Raw genomic sequence first — 21366 nt, 5'->3', positions numbered from 1 at the left:
CAAAAATCATTCATTATGTACCAAAAATCGTCAGTGGTGGTTACATATAGACGTTTGGCACCCGCCTTGGCCAAAAGTCGTGCGTTTCGCCAGATTTAGGTCCGATAGAGCAAATTTTGCATCAGATTTGACATGGTTTAGACGATGAAAACCACCACCAATATCATAATGTCAGCTTGAGTTTGCTTTACAGAACAAGTGGAATAACATTCCTCGAGATCACATTAAACGTCCGGGATGATCAATTCCACGGCGCTGTCGAGATTGCGCTGCACAACAGGGTTGTAAAATTTTTTGTGAGGACTGTGATTTGATGATTCGACATTGGATGTTTCGTTTATCTATTGCGCCCAAAGATGACAATGAAACATTTGTGTTGATCTATTGTTAGAATTGTTAATTTTCAAGAACAATTCATTTTGAAAGATTATGATTTCTAATATAAATTTTATTTTTGAAAAACCAAGTGTTGCGTTTTCATTGGCACTCAGTATATATCTTTCCATATCATAATCTTAACAATGCTGACCTGGTCTATGTGGTATGGACATAAATCATGCAAATCGCAAATGACTGTTCAATTCTAATGAATATTTTGAAAAAAAAATTAATAGAAATTTTTGTCAGATAGTCAAACACCTTGGCATTTTTCCTACGATAAAGGGTAAACATTTTTGATATATCTATCACACACTGATATTCCCTTAGAAGACGCAATGGCTTATTATTGGTCATTACCAAAATTGAAACAAATCTTTAATATCGTTTCTTACGATTTGAGACCCCAAAAAAAATGCCAATGCTAAATATAAGGAAAAAGTCAGAATCAGTCTCTTCCAGCTATTACAATCACAATGTTTTGTTTCTAGTGTACACTTAATTGTTTTGTGCTAAATACTAGATAAAAATACCATTTGTATGCGAGTTTGTCAACCTTCACATATCAACACATGTACTAGTAATAACAACAGAAAAAACGCAAGAAAAACAGAATCTATAACATGTTTTATTCATTTTTTTGGTAAATCAATATTTCAAAATATTACAATATTGGAACAAAAATGGCCATGATAAGAAGTCAAAAAAAATTCTAAATGCAAATTATCCTTAGTTTATAAATTAAGATGTGACATTAAAGCAATATTATCTGCAAAATTAATGTCCATCTATATGACTCAAGGTCTTACAAGTGCTTTGGACCATCCTACTTTGTAAAAAGTATATCTTAATAAAAAAAAAAATGAAGACTGAATACATAAATTTCGGATAAGGTATCAACATTTGATGAATATTTTAGCAGTAGATACAACTAATCACATTGATTTAACCTCTGAAGTTTTATTATTAGCATACGATCCCAATATAGATAAAGATGCATGTGATAATATATGTAGTTCATTTATTTGTTTGCAAGACAGGAATATTTCATCAGCGATGTTGAACATCGTATGTTTATAATGTGAACCACAAACTAGCGATAAGCCATTCGCCAGTTCGTTCTGGTAAATGTTCACAATTCCTGTACCATACTTCATAAGAGCTAAGCTATCACAATGGTAAATGAGGCAAACATAAGTTTCTATTCAATGGTAATCTAACCATGTATATAAATATTTACTGTTGTAGGAACATCATCTGTAAACGCTTCTAACAACTGGTGGGGAAATGCCAATACCGATATAGCATACGCGAGAATATTTGATTTTCATCGTGATAGTACTTTGTTACTGGTTAATATAACTTCGATTTTGACTGACAGAAACATTGATTGTTCTGGTGTCGATAACTGCAGCTACAATGGTGAATGTGTCAGCCCAAATAAATGTAGATGTTTTTCTGGTAAGTAGATTAAAACATATTGTAAATGATATTCTCCGATGAATGAATATACCATTTTTAATATAAAATAAAATGTGCTAGAATCAAAATGTAATTATATAGTGATTAAACATCTGATTCCAACTCGTTCATAACACACTATATTTTCCCACTTGATTGACTGTGAAAAGATACAACTACTCTCGAGACGGTCAAATTGGCTTCCGAACGAGTACAGTATAAATAATATTTGCCGAGAGAGGAAACGTAAATATTTATACGACATTCTGTTGATGCATCTGTTCCTGAAACATTTTGAGGAACAATCAGTTGGCATACTATTGATTTTTCTTAAGCAATGATTTATTAGACATTGAATAAAGACGTCTACAGCCATGGTCATCCGTTTTTTTTAAATGTTTTGGTATAGTTTTTAAAATCATACCGTTTCGGATAATCTTTTATTTATTCGATATACATGTTTGAAATTTATCATTTTAAGGTTGGGCCGGTGAAAAGTGTTTAGGTTATGATTGTTCAGGAGTCCATAACTGCTATGGGAATGGATTATGCGTTGGATCGAACATGTGCCAATGTAAAAGTGGTTGGAGTGGACATCAGTGTATTTATGCATTATGCAGGTTTGTGATTCTGATATATCAAATACAAAATGATCTAATAATTGCATCATATGACAAAATTTGGGGAAAATAGATTAAAGCAAGTGCATCTGATTTACAAATATGATACTTGCTATACTATAATGAGACTGACCATAGATTAAATAGTTCCGAGTCTATAAAAGTTAACAATTTAATTTGTTTCTGTTGATAGTTATCAAAGGTACCAGGCTGATAATTTGAAACACCAGACACAGTTCGTATACACATAACTCATCAGTGACGCTCAGATAAAAATAGAAAGTCAAAGAAGTACAAAGTTGAAGAGCAATATGAATATTGATGACCTAAAATTCAAAAAAATGTGGACACGAATGGACATCGTTTAGATTCAGGCGTGACGTTGACTTTTGCACACATTAGTGATAAGACATGGATGTGTCTAGATTGTTACTCTTGTTTTTTGAAAGGCTTCTATGATCCATCTAGACAACTAACTATGGTATGTATCCTGTGAAACGGCTATATAATTGCACTGACACATGTGGAAATAGCTGTTGATAATAAACTCATGATAGATACCAGGAATAAATTTTGTGTATTCGCCAGACGCGCGTTTTGTCTACAAAAGACTCATCAGTGACGCTCGGATCCAATAAAGTTAAAAAGGCCAAATAAAGTACGAAGTAGAAGAGCATTGAGGACCAAAATTCCTAAAAGTTTTGCCAAGTCCAGCTCAGGTAATCTATGCCTGAGGTAGCAAAGCTTTATTAGTATATCAAAAATTCGAAATTTTGTAAACAGTTAATTTATAAATATAACCATATCAATGATAATTCATATCAGCACAAAATAGCTGACTACTGGGCTGGTGATACCATCGGGGAAAAAAATCTCCATCAGCAGTGGCATCGACCCAGTGGTTGTAAATAAACTCATATCAATGATAAAAGATTGATGTTGAGTTTCTTCTTGCTTGTTTGAACTTTTTTTTTTTTATCGAAAGGGAACATCAATAACGAATCAGGATAGTTAGCCCAAGCCAATCTTGGCTTCGTCATTTACTGCCGATGCTCGAAACATCGAGTTGAAATTTGAAGTTGTTTGGAAAATAAAAAAAACCCATCAATATTAATAGTATGCACTCCCCGCTGTCGATGTAACACATGGATCTTACTAGAATCTGACCAAAGTGTGAGAAAAAACCGCGGATTTCATTTTGTTACCAACTTATCTTTTTTTTTGTACATGTGCGGAACGATGCTCTTCCTTGTAACTCATTTTGATTTAGGTCAAACTCATTGTTTGTATCCATCGCATTTGCAGTTTTTGAATGCCTTCATATACATTCAAATATTCTGGTTCGAATATTTCGTGATGTTTTATGTCCATGCATTCCCTTAAACATAGCTTAAGTGTCCTTTGTAAAGTAGGCTACCTACAAAAATGTCAGCTCTGTCAAAGGAAACAATTCCATTTTAGACGCAAGAACCACGGTTTCAGATCATGATTCAAAGCTTTGATTAGCATCATTCTATGACGAAACTCATTTCTTGTCCAAGGGTTGAGCCACTCCTTGGTTTGATAGGTAGTGGATCTCCACTCACAGAAGTAAAGGTGGTAAAGCTAGCAGTAGTAGTATCGATGGGAGGTCTTAAATGTCTTTGTGATCCAAGAAGATTTTTTTCGTGTTCTTTTACAACTGTTTTGTTAATCATATTAAGACCAAGACTCAATCCGTGTTGGTCAAGGTGTTGGCAGGGCTTGATTAGAATTATTTTTGCTTCAATTTTGGAAATCCTGAGCAAGAACTTCACGATGCTTCGGATTGGTATCTATTGCAAACCTCATTTTATTTATAGGTTGCATTTCTGTAAATATTGACAATGCAATTTCCCATAATAACTTCTTTTACGGCTAAAACTGTACAACTTTTACTATGAAGTTTTGAAAAATATCTTATCCTAGAATTGAAAGTTCATATGCACTATAACTTTTTTCAAAGGTCAAGATATAGGGCTGTGCGGCATAGTTTCAACGTTTATATGCCCGGAACTTTTCAGAGTTTAAACTAACGCTTATTTTCTTACCCCTACTTCGAATGAAGGTTTACCACAGATTTTAATTTAAACACTATGTACATGTATATTTACTGGTAAAATTCCCAAGTTATGTCTCTATGAAATGGAACACAGAGAGCATAACTGGGAACCAGTATGTAAACAAAATTAATTTTCTATGAACATTCTAAATCTCCCCAAAAAGAGGCGTGGTTTGAGAAACAGCTGTATTTACAAAGTGCAACCTATAGCGTCTGTAAAAACTAAACCACGAACTAGCATGTAGTAGAGTTTGACAAAACACCCCATAGCACTTGACAAAGGGGTGAGGAATTTGTTTTATTGTCTCTAGTATTAAAATGAAAAGAAAAGATAAAACAAACTTAATATTATCAGAAAGACAGTATCCAAACACTTTACTTTACAATATATGGAATAGAACATACAAAGGTCATATATCTTCAAAACCGATGAAGATTGAAGAACACAGTAAATAATACGGAACATGTATTACCATACGTATCATCCCATAACCCGAGAAATACAGAAGTGAATAACGAAAGGAGGATTTGCTACGTTCACACTTCTCTTTTTCATGAGCATCAGGAAATTTAATTTAGAAGATAACTGTTTTGTATTTTATGCTTGGCCTTCGTAAAACGTAGATTTTACTGAGTAAACCTACCGACGCGTATGACCGTGACGTGACGTTACCATTGACGTCATTTGTTACATTGAAGGGACCCTAGCTGCCACATTCATGTTTCCCGATTGATGCAAATTTTATATTTTATTTAAAACCATGTAAAACATTAATCCGAATGATAAAAAGTCTAAAATAAACAATGTATAGGGCACGGGCTCGATAACACGCAGCTTTATTTCGTGTGTATTTTAGTCTTGACGCTATCTAAACACCTATCGAGTTAGCCTCACAAAACCTCCAATTGTCATATAAACGATATAAACTTAAATATAGATATAAATAGAAACGGACTCGTGCAATTGTATTTTTCTTGGTTTGTTTAATTGTATATAATAGTTTAAAAATATATGTTCATCATCGTTTTTACCTTCATAAGGACATTTTTTGTGATCACCTGAGTTGAAATTTAAATGCTGGCATAATTTCCCTTTAATAACAGTTAAGGGATTTAATTGAAATTCACAAAAATACGAATTCAATGAGGTTAAATTATTACTTGCAATGGAATAAGTCATCATGAATGTTTCTTAGCTTAATTAAACAATACTGACTGGCTGCTATAAAGGAATTATTTCACTATAATAACACTTTCAATTCAATTCTGATTTATTCTAGCTGACTGATTGCTCTTTCAATCCGTTATCGCTGATGACTTAAATGAAACGAATGACGGATTTTATATTGTAGTTATATCCATATAACAAACTAATCATTTCGTATATATATTTTTGCAATTAGCACCATACAACTTACTCCAAACTGTTGACCACGAGTCCTACTAAATTGGGGAAGAGGTCGATTTAGACAGCCATGCTTAATTTGTTTGCATTAAAAAAAAAATTGCGTAATGTTTTTTTTATTGTCGAATGAATATAGGCAGCAATATTATACCGCTGTTCGAAAGTCATAAATCTGTTGAGAGAAAACAAACCCGAGTTACAAACTAAAACTGAAGTAAACCAATCAACTATTATCGGACAACAACACTGACGTGCAACAGTTACAAACACCAACATAAATAGAAACAATCTGTTTGATAACACCTGCCATAATCCTGACTTGATACAGAATATTTTAAGATAAAATGGTGGGTTGAACCGGGTTTTATGGCTAACCAAACCTCCAGCTTTCATGGCTATGTAAAACAATATCGCTAAAAATTACTTCACTACGTGACAGGAATACAGCACAAACATACGAAAGAACAGTCAGCACAAAGAAACGCACAAATAAATAATATAAAAGGCGTTACATCTCGTAACCCGCACACTTACAACCAACATCTTCCACGAACGACATCACAGTACAAAACAATGTTAGAAGTCACAGCATGAAAAGAACCACAAATATTTGCACCAACATGGTCACTACATAAGTGTTGGCAAGATAAAATATTAATGAACTAGTTACTCAAGTCGACCCCCCGATGACCCAAATTCAATCAAATTACATAAAAAACTTTTTTAATTTTATATAGATTCGGCCGTTGGTTTTCCCGTTTGAATGGTGTTAACTAGTAATTTTGGGACCCTTTATAGCTTGTTGTTCGATGTGAGCCAAGGCTCCGTGTCGAAGGCCGTACATTGACCTATAATGGTTTACTTTTTTTAAAATTGTTATTTGGATCGAGAGTTGTCTCATTGTCACTCACACCACATCTTCCTTTATCTCTTTATACTGATAAATATTAAATATGTATTTCAGTAATGTCAACAACTGTAGTGATCATGGTTTCTGTATTCGACCTGATATTTGTACATGTGCTCCTACATTTACTGGTGAAAACTGTGGTTTGTGTATACCGTCGCATTGGGGCACCCTCTGTGAACCGTGTCCAAACTGCAAGAATGGGGAATGTAATCTGAATACAGGTATTTATAAAATAAATAATCGAAGAATTCAAATAGAGAAAAATCATTCAACGAGTGACCGAACAACACATTAATTCACGAATGTGCGTAGCGCATGAGTTAGTTATAAGTGTTGTTCGGTCAAGAGTTAAATAATTTCGATATTTGAATTCTTTAATTACCAATGTAGTTATTCTTTTTATTACATTGGCCAATGACTTTTTTTTTAAAGAAATTAATGTAAAACATGTAAGGAACTCTATATTTTTTCTACGCATTCACAATTTGTTTTGATCCGCTATTCTCGACGTCTTGACAACGCCTATTGTTGTATGACGTCAGAGAGTGAAATAACCACGTTTATTTCACATGTGAAATTATAGGTATTTATTTAACTGGGAAATCAATGTAATTCATTGCAACCAATGTTATAACTGTATTTATTACATTTAATGGTTTATTCAGTAAACTTTTGTATTCCAGATAAATAAGATACTAAGAGAGAACATTAGTATGCTACGTATTATCGTAAAGATGAAAGACTACATGAGTTACATCAATCTACATTTGAAAATACCTGTACCAAGTCAGGAATATGGAATTGTTGTCCATTCGTTTGATGTGTTTTATCATTTGATTTAGCCATTTCATTAGGGACTTACTGTTTTTAATTTTCCTCGGAGTTCAGTATTTTTGTGATGTTACTTTTTATGCCCCACCTACGATAGTAGAGGGGCATTATGTTTTCTGGTCTGTGGCTCCGTTCGTCCGTCCGTCCGTCCGTCCGTCTGTGGTTCCGTTCGTCCGTCCAGGTTAAAGTTTTTGGTCAAGGTAGTTTTTGATGAAGCTGAAGTCCAATCAACTTGAAACTTAGTACACTTGTTGCTTATGATATGATTTTTCTAATTGTAATGCCAAATTAGATAATAACTCAATTTCACGGTCCATGGAACATGGAAAAGGATAGTGCGAGTGGGGCATCCGTGTACTTTGGACACATTCTTGTTATCAATATTATTTGAAAGTCATAAATGTATTATTTTTAGAATCGTTAAAACAGTCTGTTTTAATTTTTAAGATGAATAACTTACATACTATTTACTTGTACAGTAATAGTTTTTCACACCATACATAGCTGTACGTTATTAAGTGCATTAAATAAACAACTTGCATATGAGTCTTCAATAATATATTAAAGAACCTATGAATGGGATGAAGCGTAGGGGCGCAGTGCACAGGAGTTCTCTATGATACTTCAGGAAAACATTCCATGGTATAAACTGTCGACATTTGCTGACTGTTTTGAATGTTATGCCAAATAACGGTGTTGTCACCTGAGGCAAATACGTGTATGTCTTGAGGAGGCTTAATTTTCTACAGACAGATACTTAAAATTTGAGTTTAATCAATTACTATTCATGCAATTTACACTTTTCTAATGTATGATAGATAAATGAGCATTCCTATGAGTCTTTTATTATGTATATAGGGACTTGTGATTGTTTTGATGCACAATGGACAGGAAGTCTATGTGACATTTGCAGTGACACGTTCTATGGTCCGGACTGTCAAGCTTTGCTCACAGTGTTGAACGTAATACCAAATCAGGGCCTTGATAAAGGAGAAAATGACGTACATGTCTGGGGGCACAATTTTCCAGAGACAGATACTTATTATTGTAAATTTGACACAGACGTTGTGAACGGTGTATGGGTTGCCTGGAATCATGTGGTCTGTTCTGCTCCCAGGCATGCAGATGGAATTGTTAGTATTGAAATTTCTCCGGATGGGTTAGAGTACAGCAACAATAAGGTGATTTTATTCAGGCATTTAATTTACACTTTAACTCAAGTTTTCACAGAAAAATTGTACCCGACAGTCATTACCATGGTCTCATTTATGTTTGTAACTTATATGTTTATAAAGATTTCATTACGAACGTTTAAATCTAAACATACGAAAACTAAATATATATTAGACATAAACCACGAAGAACTAATGACCAAAAAAATAAACTCATCATACATACCAGGATTGAAATTTTGTATTTGCGCTGCACGCACGTTTGGTCTCTACAAGACTCATCCGTGACGCTCAAATAAAAAAAAGTTAAAAAGACCAAATTAAGTACGAAGTTGAAAGGAATTTTGTGCTAAAATGTGTGCCAAACACAGCTAATGTAATATATTCCTGAAGTATTTCAAAAATTTGTAGTAATCATCATAGAAAAAGGAATCTAATTGAATGAGCATGGTCAAATGTTACAATAATTGTTAAAATTCATGTTTAGCGCGACCGAAATGTGGATGGAGTAAACATCCATAGCGTACATTCTAACAGAATGCAAACTCTAGCATTATACAAAATTATACTGACTACATTATTCATTATTTAAATATTACTTGCAACATATAGCTCTTTAACAATTTTGGGTACTAACACAACTTCGGATTTCAAATGTTTGGCTTTGAGCGTTCCTTATGAAGGTAAATCCAGAAAAGCGCTTCGGACGCAATAAATAATTAAACGTGTTGTTTTACATTTTTTGCAAACATACATCAAATTTATTTTATTCATCCTTTTAATATATATTTTAATAACTTATGCGTAACATGATAGATATACTGAAGTTATGTTAATATGCAAGGCTAATGTTATGTTGTTATGTATTAGAATTCTTATATTTTTTATAGGTTAAATATTTATATTTTGCAACGTGTCCACCGAGCTCATGTGGACGAGATGCATCGCCTCCTCATGGTCAGTGTTTGTTTGGGGGTTGTTCTTGCAACCTTCCCTGGACAGGTGAAAATTGTACGATTGAGCTACTAACTCCTGTTATTATTAAGCCTCCACAACAAACCATAAACGAATCGGTTATGTACGACTTCCAACTGCAGTTATCACAGGTATGAAGTCTGAGTAGATCAAATTAGGTCTTTGCTTTGTTTTTGTATTCCGCTATTTTTTCACTTCTTTTAATTCTCTTTTTTAAAGAACATTGGTAAACTACTGTTGTCTATTTTGAATTTTTTCCTTCTTATTATAGCTTATAAATGTCTGTTTCCTGTCTGTTTCCTGGACCTTATTCATAATACTTATACTTTTACTGGTATACATGTGTATTAACTGGGTTGTTGAGTATATGTTATTTAAACATTAACCTCGACGAAAACAAGTACCAAATGACACTAAAAGACGACATACAGTGTTCAACAAAAGTGCCATGAACCTTTAAATCTCCTAGATTGACATATCTAAAAGACACCTCGAACTCACTGCTTCAGTGTTGACAAGCTTGTAATATCGTGGCTACAATAAATACCTTATTCTCTAAGAAACGACAAATGTCATTGAGACATACTACTATCAAGGTTCAGGAACAAAAGACTGGTAAATTGAATAAAGATTAAGCAATATAATTTTTATATATTTATGTACATGATAAATCTACAGAACGTATAAACTGTCTTTCTAAAATTAAGTCAAACAGTGGGCATATTTTGGTTTGAGGTAATAACATAAAGTTGTAATTTTGTATTCATAAGAAAGATTACAGGATAAACCTTAAATTGTTGCAAAAGTACCATCAATTCGTGCAACATATATAGTAATAAATATTTTCGGTCAACAAATGAGTAGGGAACGCATTATTTACATTGTTGCTGTTTTTTTTTATTCTAACAGACTTGCAAAATTCACCAAATTATTATTTAATTTTTACAAAAGGTATCCTTTTTTTTGGTCTGAAAAAGAGGGACGGAAGATACCAGAGGGAGAGTCAAACTCATAAATTGAAAATAAATTGACAACGCCATGGATAAAACTGAAAAAGACAAACAGACAAATAATAGTACAGAAGACACAGCGTTTAAAACTAATGGCTAAAGACAAAGATCCTGCTTTACATGTTGCATCCGTCTTGTTGCGTATGTTATTACAACTTTGAATAGCCTAATTCGGTAGGTCACATTCGTAAAATCTCATTCAAATGGTTGATAAGGCCCATTCATGTCGAAGATAAGGTAACTATTTTATTGTCTTATAATTTGTTTTCCAAGGGAAGTATACCTGTAACTTGGTCACTCATAGATCATCCAGGAAATATGATAATAGATGAACGAACTGGACGACTGTTGTGGTCAAATGTTATAGGAAGACTAATAGCTTATTCAGTCATCGTAGAAGCAACAAATGTTGTCGGTAAACATAGAATGGAATTGACGATAACTGTACCTGTTTCGTATTCTGTTAACCTGGTATCTCTAAATCCAAATGGAATTCTACCTAGACCAAAACAAATAGAAATTTTTGGAAAGGTTGCATTCAGTGATTTTATTGCACCAAGGATCGTCCCAATCAAACTTATGTGAGTTCAATTTTAAAACTTATTGTTGACATGACAATATGTTTAGATATCATAGAAGAGTAAAAGACTGAGCAAAATAAACATCACAGACAAACCGGGGTTATTGTTCACTGAGGATTGATACCATTTCTGATTGATAATGGCAGGCTAGTGTTACATATGTTTTGATGAATGATTACAATTTGATTCGGACTCTATATGTTAATGTTTTTGTAATCAGTATAACATCTATAATACTAAAATAACGAGGTCCAATTTGTCAGCCGTCATCGGGTAAAAACGGCAAATCAAAGAATTCAACTTTATATATAGCTAATATAGGACAATAGTGTAGATTAAAAATTACACCACTCCAGACCCTTTTGTTTTCCACAAATTAATATTGCCAATAATTAACAAGTTCCGGGTCGAATTCGATACCGATACCAATAGTATAGCCACCTGTTACCTATTACTGTATCTGTACGTTCCGCATCTGACAGGCTCACCACCAAACGGTGTATTTAGGATTTTGCTATAAACACGGGTCATAATCAAAGGGTTGACACTACTAAATTCAATCATTGTCAAATTGTTCCCTATTGTAGTATTTTATTCAGTAAGACTTTCTAAGGTAACAATATGAATACCGAAAATCTGGGCTTAAGGCGTATAGATACAATTTTCAATTTCTTAGCGGGCATGACGTAAAACAGCGAATCAAAGAATTCAACTTTATTTATAACTAATATAGAACAATGTTGTTGATTAAAAAATACTCCATTCCAGGACCTTTTGTTTTCCAATTAACTAATACTACCAATAATTGATAAGCTCCAGGTCGACAGGTTCAAACAGAAAGATTTGAAAACAGAGAAAACTGCGTATCTTATAATCGACATGACTTTATCAGATGACAATACCAATACTAAAATAAGGCTTACGCATAGTTATATTTCTTAAATTCAGTAACTGCCCCGCGATATCACGGGTGAGTTCTAGTGTATAATAAGAAAAACACATTCGTCATAAGTGCGTTTCTTGATTTGCCTTTCATGCATGGAAAACGCTCTAAAATAAAACCACAAAAGTTTTGGACATAATTCAACAACAAAGAGCTACCTGCTTCAAGCCGGAACTAAAAATTCAAATAGTATCAACTTTTGAACAGGAACATGGAAACCTTACTTATTGATGATTTCTCAATAAGTAAACGGGCATGTTTTTAAATGTTATAAATAATGTCAACACCGAAGCATCGACTTATATCTGAGCTTATTATACCAACAGTTAACCAGTATCGGTATTAACCTATCAGGTATTAATATAAATAACACTAACAAATATTTTTTTCATATGTGTTTTGATGGGTTTACCTTCATAAAGAACGCTCAATTCTAAAAACAAAATGATAGTCATTGGTTTATGGATACAATAGATACTTATTTACCTAAATGACCGAAAAGTATCGCCAAATCGTCATATTTGGCTACAAAAGGCTGAAATTTATATTATTTATCATTTCTTAGTTCATTAACAAGGATTTTATTTAATAAAGTTTCCTGTTAATCATATCAGCACTAAAATAAACGAGAAGGGGAAATCCCCAAACCAGTTAAATTCATGTTGCAATACGATTGTTTTGAAAAAGTCTTTAATCTCAAACACGAGAATAATATTTAAGGACTATTCGGTTACTTTTTTTAAATGTACGGAATGTTTTCACATGTTTCAGTACATTCTACCAAATTTACTGTTCAAGTTGGTGTTTTGCAGACGACATCATGGATATGTATGTTTAGAAAATTGTAAGCCTGGTTTACTGTTTGGAACTGTTGAATTGTTTGCAACCTATTCTATGTTCATTCATAGTTTCGTTGGGAAATATTGTCGAATTTTTAAGTTTTAATTAGATTTGAACTTTCAACTGATGAACAAAATGACTACAAAACATAGTTTGATAAGCTTGTGTACTCACAAAGATAGTAACTTTTGAAATATTGAATTTAGCATATGGTATATCATTAATTGATTTTTTTTTAGAATCAATAGTACGTTAACAGGTACAACACGGGTCTTAACAACAACAAATGAAAACAATAACTCTACATCATTCAGGACAACGTACTATCCAAGACCAGATGATGCAGGAACATTTATAGTGGTACGCCTTGATGAATCTAATGTTATTTTAAATTTCGTTTTGATAATTGTTTCTTAGATATGATAGGGCAAAATAATGTCTGTCACACGCGTATCGATAAATAAATGGAAAATTTTGCGCCTGTCCCAAGTCAGGAGCCTCTGGCCTTTGTTAGTCTTGTATTATTTTAATTTTAGTTTCTTGTGTACAATTTGGAAATTAGTATGGCGTTCATTATCACTGGACTAGTATATATTTGTTTAGGGGCCAGCTGAAGGACGCCTCCGGGTGCGGGAATTTCTCGCTACATTGAAGACCTGTTGGTGACCCTCTGCTGTTGTTTTTTATTTGGTCGGGTTGTTGTCTCTTTGACACATTCCCCATTTCCATTTTAAATTTTATTTAAAAGTCAATATACTTGAAGTTCATTTGCATTCGATAGATGTAAATATGTGGCTCTGAGAGTTCCTGATTAAGGAATACGCAGAAAAGCGCTTCGAACGCTTGAAATGTTGTCTCAATATTTTTCATATGTTATTCATAAATAATATTTTTCCTACCTTAACGAATTTGTATTAAAATATGTTCCCTTATCCCGATGATGTTGAACATGTAGAAACATGTGTCACTGGTTGTTAATAACAAATCAATCATTCGTTAGTTTGTGAGTTTTTATGTAACTACTAGTAAGTTCATTACTTTCTTATCATATTATTATTCTATAAACCGCAATAATGCTTACATTCTACAATTTGTATATTTGATGAATTGTTTTTCTTCCTCTTTTTATAAAGGAAGCATATCATCCAGGTTTGGAGCAAAGTTTAGGAAACACATTATCATGGGTGATACTAGGCATGCGTTGCGAACCGAAGTTTCTTAGTTTGAAAAGTTACATAGACGGAAGTCAAGCCGTATTTGCAAACGTATCAACTCTAAAAAATATTGGAGGTTATCCAATTAGTAACATATCATCAAAGGTAATCAATTTTTTTAAATTATTTCCTAACAAGTTGCTGAAATTTGTTCAAGTAAAATGATACAAGTGTTGTGTTACAAGTTTTATTTTAACCTCTCATTGATAATATATTGATAAATGCATACTGCGGCAAGGCAACACGTAGCTGTCAATCGTCTTACACACTGTTGTATAATGTTGTAGAAGATACACACCAAACTAGTTCAGCGATAACTAAAGGCATTGTGAAAAGAAGGAATTTAATAGCAATATTTTTCCAGATGAACTACTCAAGCTCTAAGGAGGCTTTTGTTTTATCATTTTAGGTTTATGGAGTGCAAAACGTCCACGTTTTTAAATCAGCAGATAACAAGGAAGAGTCATTTTTCATGACGAAACTACATTCGAACGAAATTGTTAGTTTTGGTTTCCAAATGGAAGATGTAAAACCAATGTTGAAAACATTTTATATTGTGTTTTCAACAACGGATAGAACATATGAAAGGCTTCAAATTAATGTTGATTTATCAATCAAAAAGCCGTTACTTATTTTCGAACCATTTGCTGTTAAGGAAAACATCATCCGTGGAACTCAAAACATATTTGATGTTTCAATCAGAAATATCGGTGATATTCCAGCAAGAGATGTGAATATTCATATACCAAATGAATCCAAAATGAGTTTGATGGTATTATCCAAGAAAGGAGAAAATGTAAATTATGCTAACGAACAATTGCGAGGTAGTTTGACTATTCCGGCTCTCAGTGAAGCAACCATATCTCTCGCCGTCACTGTTGAAACAAAAACTCCGTTAGGGGAATTACGGGGAACTATAGCTGTAAATACTAATCTTACCACATTTAGTCTACCATACTCTATTACAATTACTTCAGAGCGACGACTCAATGTAACTTTTATTATAAAAGACGAATATACTTATTTTGCGACTGGAGCACCATTGGTTGATGGTGCAGAAGTCAAATTGGTAAATCCTAGACGAGGGTACTCAGAAACAAGATTAACTTACAATAACACAGGTATGTGATTTTACTCGACTATATTTGTATAATGTATGCTATGTTTACTGACGCATTACTGACTAATGAACAGTAACTCCAAACCGAATCCGAAATAATGTTTATCCTACTATTTCCTCGGGAAAGCACACACGATGGATGCTATAAAATGTTCCTGTACTTCACTTGATTTTGTTTGTAATTTTTTTATTTTCTTGAATATCGGAAATCAAATTTAAGTAAAGTTCTGATTTCTTGTCCGGATTTTGCTATACTAGTCATTTTTGATTTGGTCATCTGAAGCAAAACACTGGGTTTCATTAGTTTGATTACTAGTACAACCACTGGTTAAAAACTTCCCCTGTTGGACTAATATTAGTTGAGGATATCGACAGCACAGTTAGATAGATAGTACTTTGAATTGGGGATTTGCATAAAAATACGAAATTTTGTTCAAGAGTTCGTCGATATAAAATTCAGGAAACCATTTCAAATTAAGAAATATATTTCCTCATGCGAAACTCAGATTCCTCTTCCAGATCTCTCTAAACGTAGTGTATTTTTTGTTATGATCTGCTTTTTAGCTCACCTGGCCCGAAGGGCCAAGTGAGCTTTTCTTCACTTGGCGTCCGTCGTCCGTTATCGTCCGTCGTCGTTAACTTTAAAAAAATCTTTTCCTCTGAAACTACTGGCCGAAATTCAACCAAACTTGGCCATAATCATCATTGGAGTATCTAGTTTAAAAACTGTGTCCAGTGACCCGGCCAACCAAACAAGATAGCCGCCATGGCTAAAAATAGAACATAGGGGTAAAATGCAGTTTTTGGCTTATAACTCAAAAACCAAAGCATTTAGAGCAAATCTGAAGTGGGATAAAATTGTTTATCAGGTCAATATCTATCTGCCCTCAAATTTTCAGATGAATCAGACAATTCGTTGTTAGGTTACTGCCCCTGAATTGGTAATTTCAAGGATTTTTTTCTGTTTTTGGTTATTATCTTGAATATTATTATAGATAGAGATAAACTGTAAACAGCAATAATGATCAGAAAAGTAAGATTTACAAATACGTTAACATGATGAAAATGGTCAGTTGACCCCTTTAGGAGTAATTGCCCTTTATAGACAATTTTTAACCATTTTTCGTAAATCTTAGTAATCTTTTAGAAAAATCTGCTCCTCTGAAACTACTGGGCCAAATTAAACCAAACTTGGCCACAATCATCATTTGGGTATCTAATTTAAAAAATGTGTCCAGGTACTCTGCCAACCAACCAAGATGGCCGCCATGGCTAAAAAATAAAAAAATAGGGGTAAAATGCAGTTCTTGGCTAATAACTCGAAAACCAAAGCATTTAGAGCAAATCTGACAGGGAGTGAAATTGTTGAGCAGGCCAAGATATATCTGCCCTGGAATTTTCAGATGAATCGGAAAACTGGTTGTTAGGTTGCTGCTCCTGAATTGGTAATTTTAAGGACATTTTGCTGTTTTTTGTTATCTTGAATATTATTATAGATAGAGATAAACTGTAAACAGCAATAATGTACAGCAAAGTACATGATGTAAGAACTAAAAATAAGTCAACATGACCAAAATGGTCAGTTAACTCCCTAAGGAGTTATTGCCCTTCATAGTTTTCATTTTTTAACAATTTTCATAAAATTTGTAGATTTTCACTAACATTTTCCGCTGAAACTACTGGGCCAAGTTCATTATATATAGAGATAATTGTAAGCAGCAAAAATGTTTAGTAAAGTAAGATCTACAAACACATCACCATCACTAAAACACAATTTTGTCATGAGTCCATCTGTGTCCTTTGTTTAATATTCACATAGACCAAGGTGAGCGACACAGGCTCTTTAGAGCCTCTAGTTAATGATTCTTTTTATCCTTTAACCGCCGAGATTGTGTTTTTGCAAAACGCTACGTAGCCGTACATATGTGAATAACGTTATTAATTTAAACGTAACTTCAAGTTAACTTATCACATACAAGCACATGCACGTCATACACGTTAACCAATTAATTTTGAGGGAAAATTCAGCACCTTCGGGCTACCTTGTTAATAGTACATGCTACAAACTGCGTATAATAAGTGATTTGTTTTATTTTTGAAGTTGAATACTTCAAAGGACAATGGAAATGAATGAAGGTTTTTATCACATGATTAACATCATAAGTAATCAAACAATATTTATACAAACTTAGTCCAATTACTATACTTCTATCATCAAGGGATTCAACAGACGAGCAGTTTATACGATTTCATTTTTGCATGCAATCTTTGATGTCTAAATTTCATACTTATCTGTTGTTGAAACTGTCTTCCATTTTTATGGAGTAAACATATGTCCTCCTTTCAGGTATCGCCATCCGATTAGTCTGCACGTCTGTCACATGATGAATTATTATTGTTACACATATATGGTCATACTTATAAATTGACCGAAAGCAAAACGTAACGATTTTTCAAATATTATTAATTAACCTGTAGCCTAAACATATATATACAGTACATGTAATTACATTAGATGTATTTTTCATTATAATACGTTATTCTGATTGGCTAACTGCACATTACATGTTATTCCTTAAGCAATTGCATTATACAAAAAAATATCATTCATGATGACACGAGGTCCCACAATAAAGTGAACAGGTGAATTAAATGTAAACTTGATAAAAATCATGTTTTCATGATCCTAGCTAAAAGATGTAATTCTAAGTATTGTAGTATTTATAGGGTTGTAAAAGCGTTGACCATGCGCACATTTGGTGCTTCTGCGCTTCATACAAAATGTACTTCGGTCAACGCTTTTACACCCCAATAAATTTACAAAAATAAGCATTCAATTCTTAAATATAGATAACAGAATATGACTCCAGAGGATGTATCAAATAATTTTGCTTTATACTTTTTCAAGACATAACAGTCAATTCAAACAATCGCGAACATAGAAAGGTGCTCTGCTCTCGACTTTCTCTTTCCCCAAAACCTGTCTTTAGTAACAATGTATTTACTGATATCTGTAGCTGTAAATATCTACTCTATAACAAGTTAATACATTTTGTGAGTGAAAATCCCAGAGAAGAAATATGTAAATTTGGAATCAACTGAAACGAAAAAGTTCACGAAACGTTAAGCTTTTAGCATAGGTCAATCAGAGATTGGTCATGTATGTGATGGCGACAACTACTGGGCAAAAAGACCCTGAATTTGAACACATTCGGTACCTGTAGCCGATGATTCCCCTGCAACCCTAGGACTGTTTTCCCGGACCCCGAGGTGAAAGATATCTCGTAATTTGGTTCGGACCTAAATTATATGGTTCAATGTTCCTGGGTATGAGATAGCGTGATAAAGATAAATATGGTTGTTTTGATTTTATTTACCATACACAAATATTTTTCTCTACTAGTTTTAAACTTTCAATGTATTAAATATGGTGGTTATATGTCATTATGAAAATCTCAGAAACAACATGCTTTTACCAAATTAAGACAAAAATATTACTAGCGTTTACTATACTAAAACGATTATTATCAACATCAATCAAGTGATTTATTCATTTGCAGGATTCCAACAGTCATTTATATATCTGGATATCTTTTGTCCATTGTGAGTGTTTTGTCTAAAATAGAGGGATTTAGTACCATTTGTTGAGCTTTTTTGCATATTAAAAAAAGTTTGTACAATTTTTAACTTCACATAAGTGACAGACACTTTCCATTAACTGGGAAAAAGTAAAATGTTGTCTAAATTATGTACTTAGCTGAGGTTAGGTAAAAATTAAAGAAATTAAGAAATTAAAATTGATACTACAAGCTGATAGAGCATCAATTAAGGATAAAGATAAGTTAAAGATATTGATAGGTCATGGACCTCCTTTTCGTAGGAAACGTAGATACAAGTATCTTGTCTTAGGGAGGGATAAATCCTACTTTGTAAAGGATCACTCTGATTCGAACAAAAAATTTTCTGAAACTGATATTATCAAGATGCTTGATTTCTTGATTGACAACATATTTATTACGTTCGGAGGACGTGTTTTTCAACAGACTGTCAGCATTCCAATGGGAACAAACTGTGCCCCTCTACTTGCCGACTTGTTTCTTTATTATTATGAGGCTGACTTCATGCAGGAACTTCTTAGGAAGAAAGATAAGAAGTTAGCACTATCCTTTAACTCTACTTTTCGCTATATAGATGATGTTCTTTCACTAAACTATCCAATCGAGCTAGAGATAAAGGATACTACAGATACAGTTAAGTCGGCCTCATATCTTGACTTAAATATAGAAATTGACAATGAGGGTCGGTTGAAAACAAACCTTTACGACAAAAGAGATGATTTCAGCTTTCCAATTGTGAACTTTCCATTTCTAAGTAGCAACATTCCAGCAGCACTTGCATACGAGGTATATATCTCCCAATTGATACGATATTCCCGTGCTTGCATTTCCTATCATGATTTTCTTTATAGAGGGTTGCTGCTCACAAGGAAGCTATTAAACCAAGAGTTCCAAATGGTGAAGTTGAAATCATCCCTTCGTAACGCCATCACGAGTTGGTTGACCGTTATGGAATAACCGTATCACAAATGATATCGGATATGTTCCTTACGTCGTAACTACAATCCCCTTCCCTTTCCTGAATGTGACCTACCGAATTAGACTATTTGCCGGATTTGTTATCACATAAGCAATACGACGGGTGCCACATGTGGAGCAGGATCTGCTTACCCTTCCGGAGCACCTGAGATCACCCCTAGTTTTTTGGTGGGGTTCGTGTTGTTTATTCTTTAGTTTTCTATGTTGTGTCGTCTGTGCTGTTGTTTGTTTGTCTTTTTCATTTTTAGCCATGGCGTTGTCAGTTTGTTTTAGATTTATGAGTTTGACTGTCCCTTTTGGTATCTTTCGTTCCTCTTTTATAAAATCTTATATTACAAACTAAATGGGTGTTTTGGGCAAAATATTTTACATTGTATTGTATGAAAAAACACCAAGGAATCCGAGCATTTGACACAAATTCCAAAACCTCACTTAAGTACATTCTTAAGATCGATTTCGTATTAAAGGGAAACTTCGCAAAAAAATCAAAAATTGATAGTATGTCCATTCTGTATAAAAATGCTCAAATTCATAGATATTAAAGTTTTATTCTGCTAGATAAGAGATCACCATGGATTTTTAATTTAGAGTGTCAATTCCCTGATTGCCGCCATTTTGTCATATCCTCCTTTAAGAGACAACGATATGTCTAAGGACCAAAACTATAGTAGTAGAAGAGGGACGAAAGATACCAAAGGGACAGTCAAACTCATAAATCTAAAACAAACTGACAACGCCATGGCTAAAAATGAAAAAGACAAACAAACAACAGCACACACGACACAACATAGAAAACTAAAGAATAAACAACACGAACCCCACCAAAAAAGTAGGGGTGATCTCAGGTGCTCCGGAAGGGTAAGCAGATCCTGCTCCACATGCGGCATCGTCGTGTTGCTTATGTGATAAAACATCCGGTAAAAAGTCTAATTCGGTAGGTCACATTCAGGAAAAGGAAGGGGATTGTAGTTACGACGTAAGGAACATATCCGATCCGATATCATTTGTGATATGGTTATTCCATAACGGTCAACCAACTCGTGATGGCGTCCGTAAAAGTTACGAAGGGATGATTTCAACTTCACTATTTGGAACTCTTGGTTTAATAGCTTCCTTGTGAGCAGCAACCCTCTATCAAGAAAATAATGATAGGAAATGCATGCACGGGAATATCGTATCAATTGGGAGATATATACCCCGTATGCAGGTGCTGCTTGAATGTTGCTACTTA

The 21366-nt window shown here is 33.7% G+C and overlaps 1 protein-coding gene across 1 annotated transcript in view; it reads left to right on the top strand.

Moving 5' to 3' along the window:
• LOC139527094 (uncharacterized) overlaps positions 1 to 21366 on the top strand; it is a 99811-nt gene that overhangs the window by 38455 nt on the left and 39990 nt on the right. The window contains exons 16-24 of the mRNA XM_071322367.1: positions 1627 to 1839; positions 2321 to 2459; positions 6909 to 7075; positions 8544 to 8866; positions 9748 to 9963; positions 11116 to 11423; positions 13446 to 13566; positions 14340 to 14525; positions 14830 to 15541. Coding sequence (XP_071178468.1) covers positions 1627 to 1839; positions 2321 to 2459; positions 6909 to 7075; positions 8544 to 8866; positions 9748 to 9963; positions 11116 to 11423; positions 13446 to 13566; positions 14340 to 14525; positions 14830 to 15541 — 2385 coding nt within the window. The remainder of the gene's footprint in view (positions 1 to 1626; positions 1840 to 2320; positions 2460 to 6908; positions 7076 to 8543; positions 8867 to 9747; positions 9964 to 11115; positions 11424 to 13445; positions 13567 to 14339; positions 14526 to 14829; positions 15542 to 21366) is intronic.

Source organism: Mytilus edulis, chromosome 6, assembly GCF_963676685.1.
Source record: "Mytilus edulis chromosome 6, xbMytEdul2.2, whole genome shotgun sequence".
In the NCBI taxonomy this organism is placed as follows: Eukaryota; Metazoa; Mollusca; class Bivalvia; order Mytilida; family Mytilidae; genus Mytilus; species Mytilus edulis.
The sequence above is the reverse complement of the archived record's forward strand: the minus strand, read 5'-3'. Positions and strand labels throughout refer to the sequence as shown.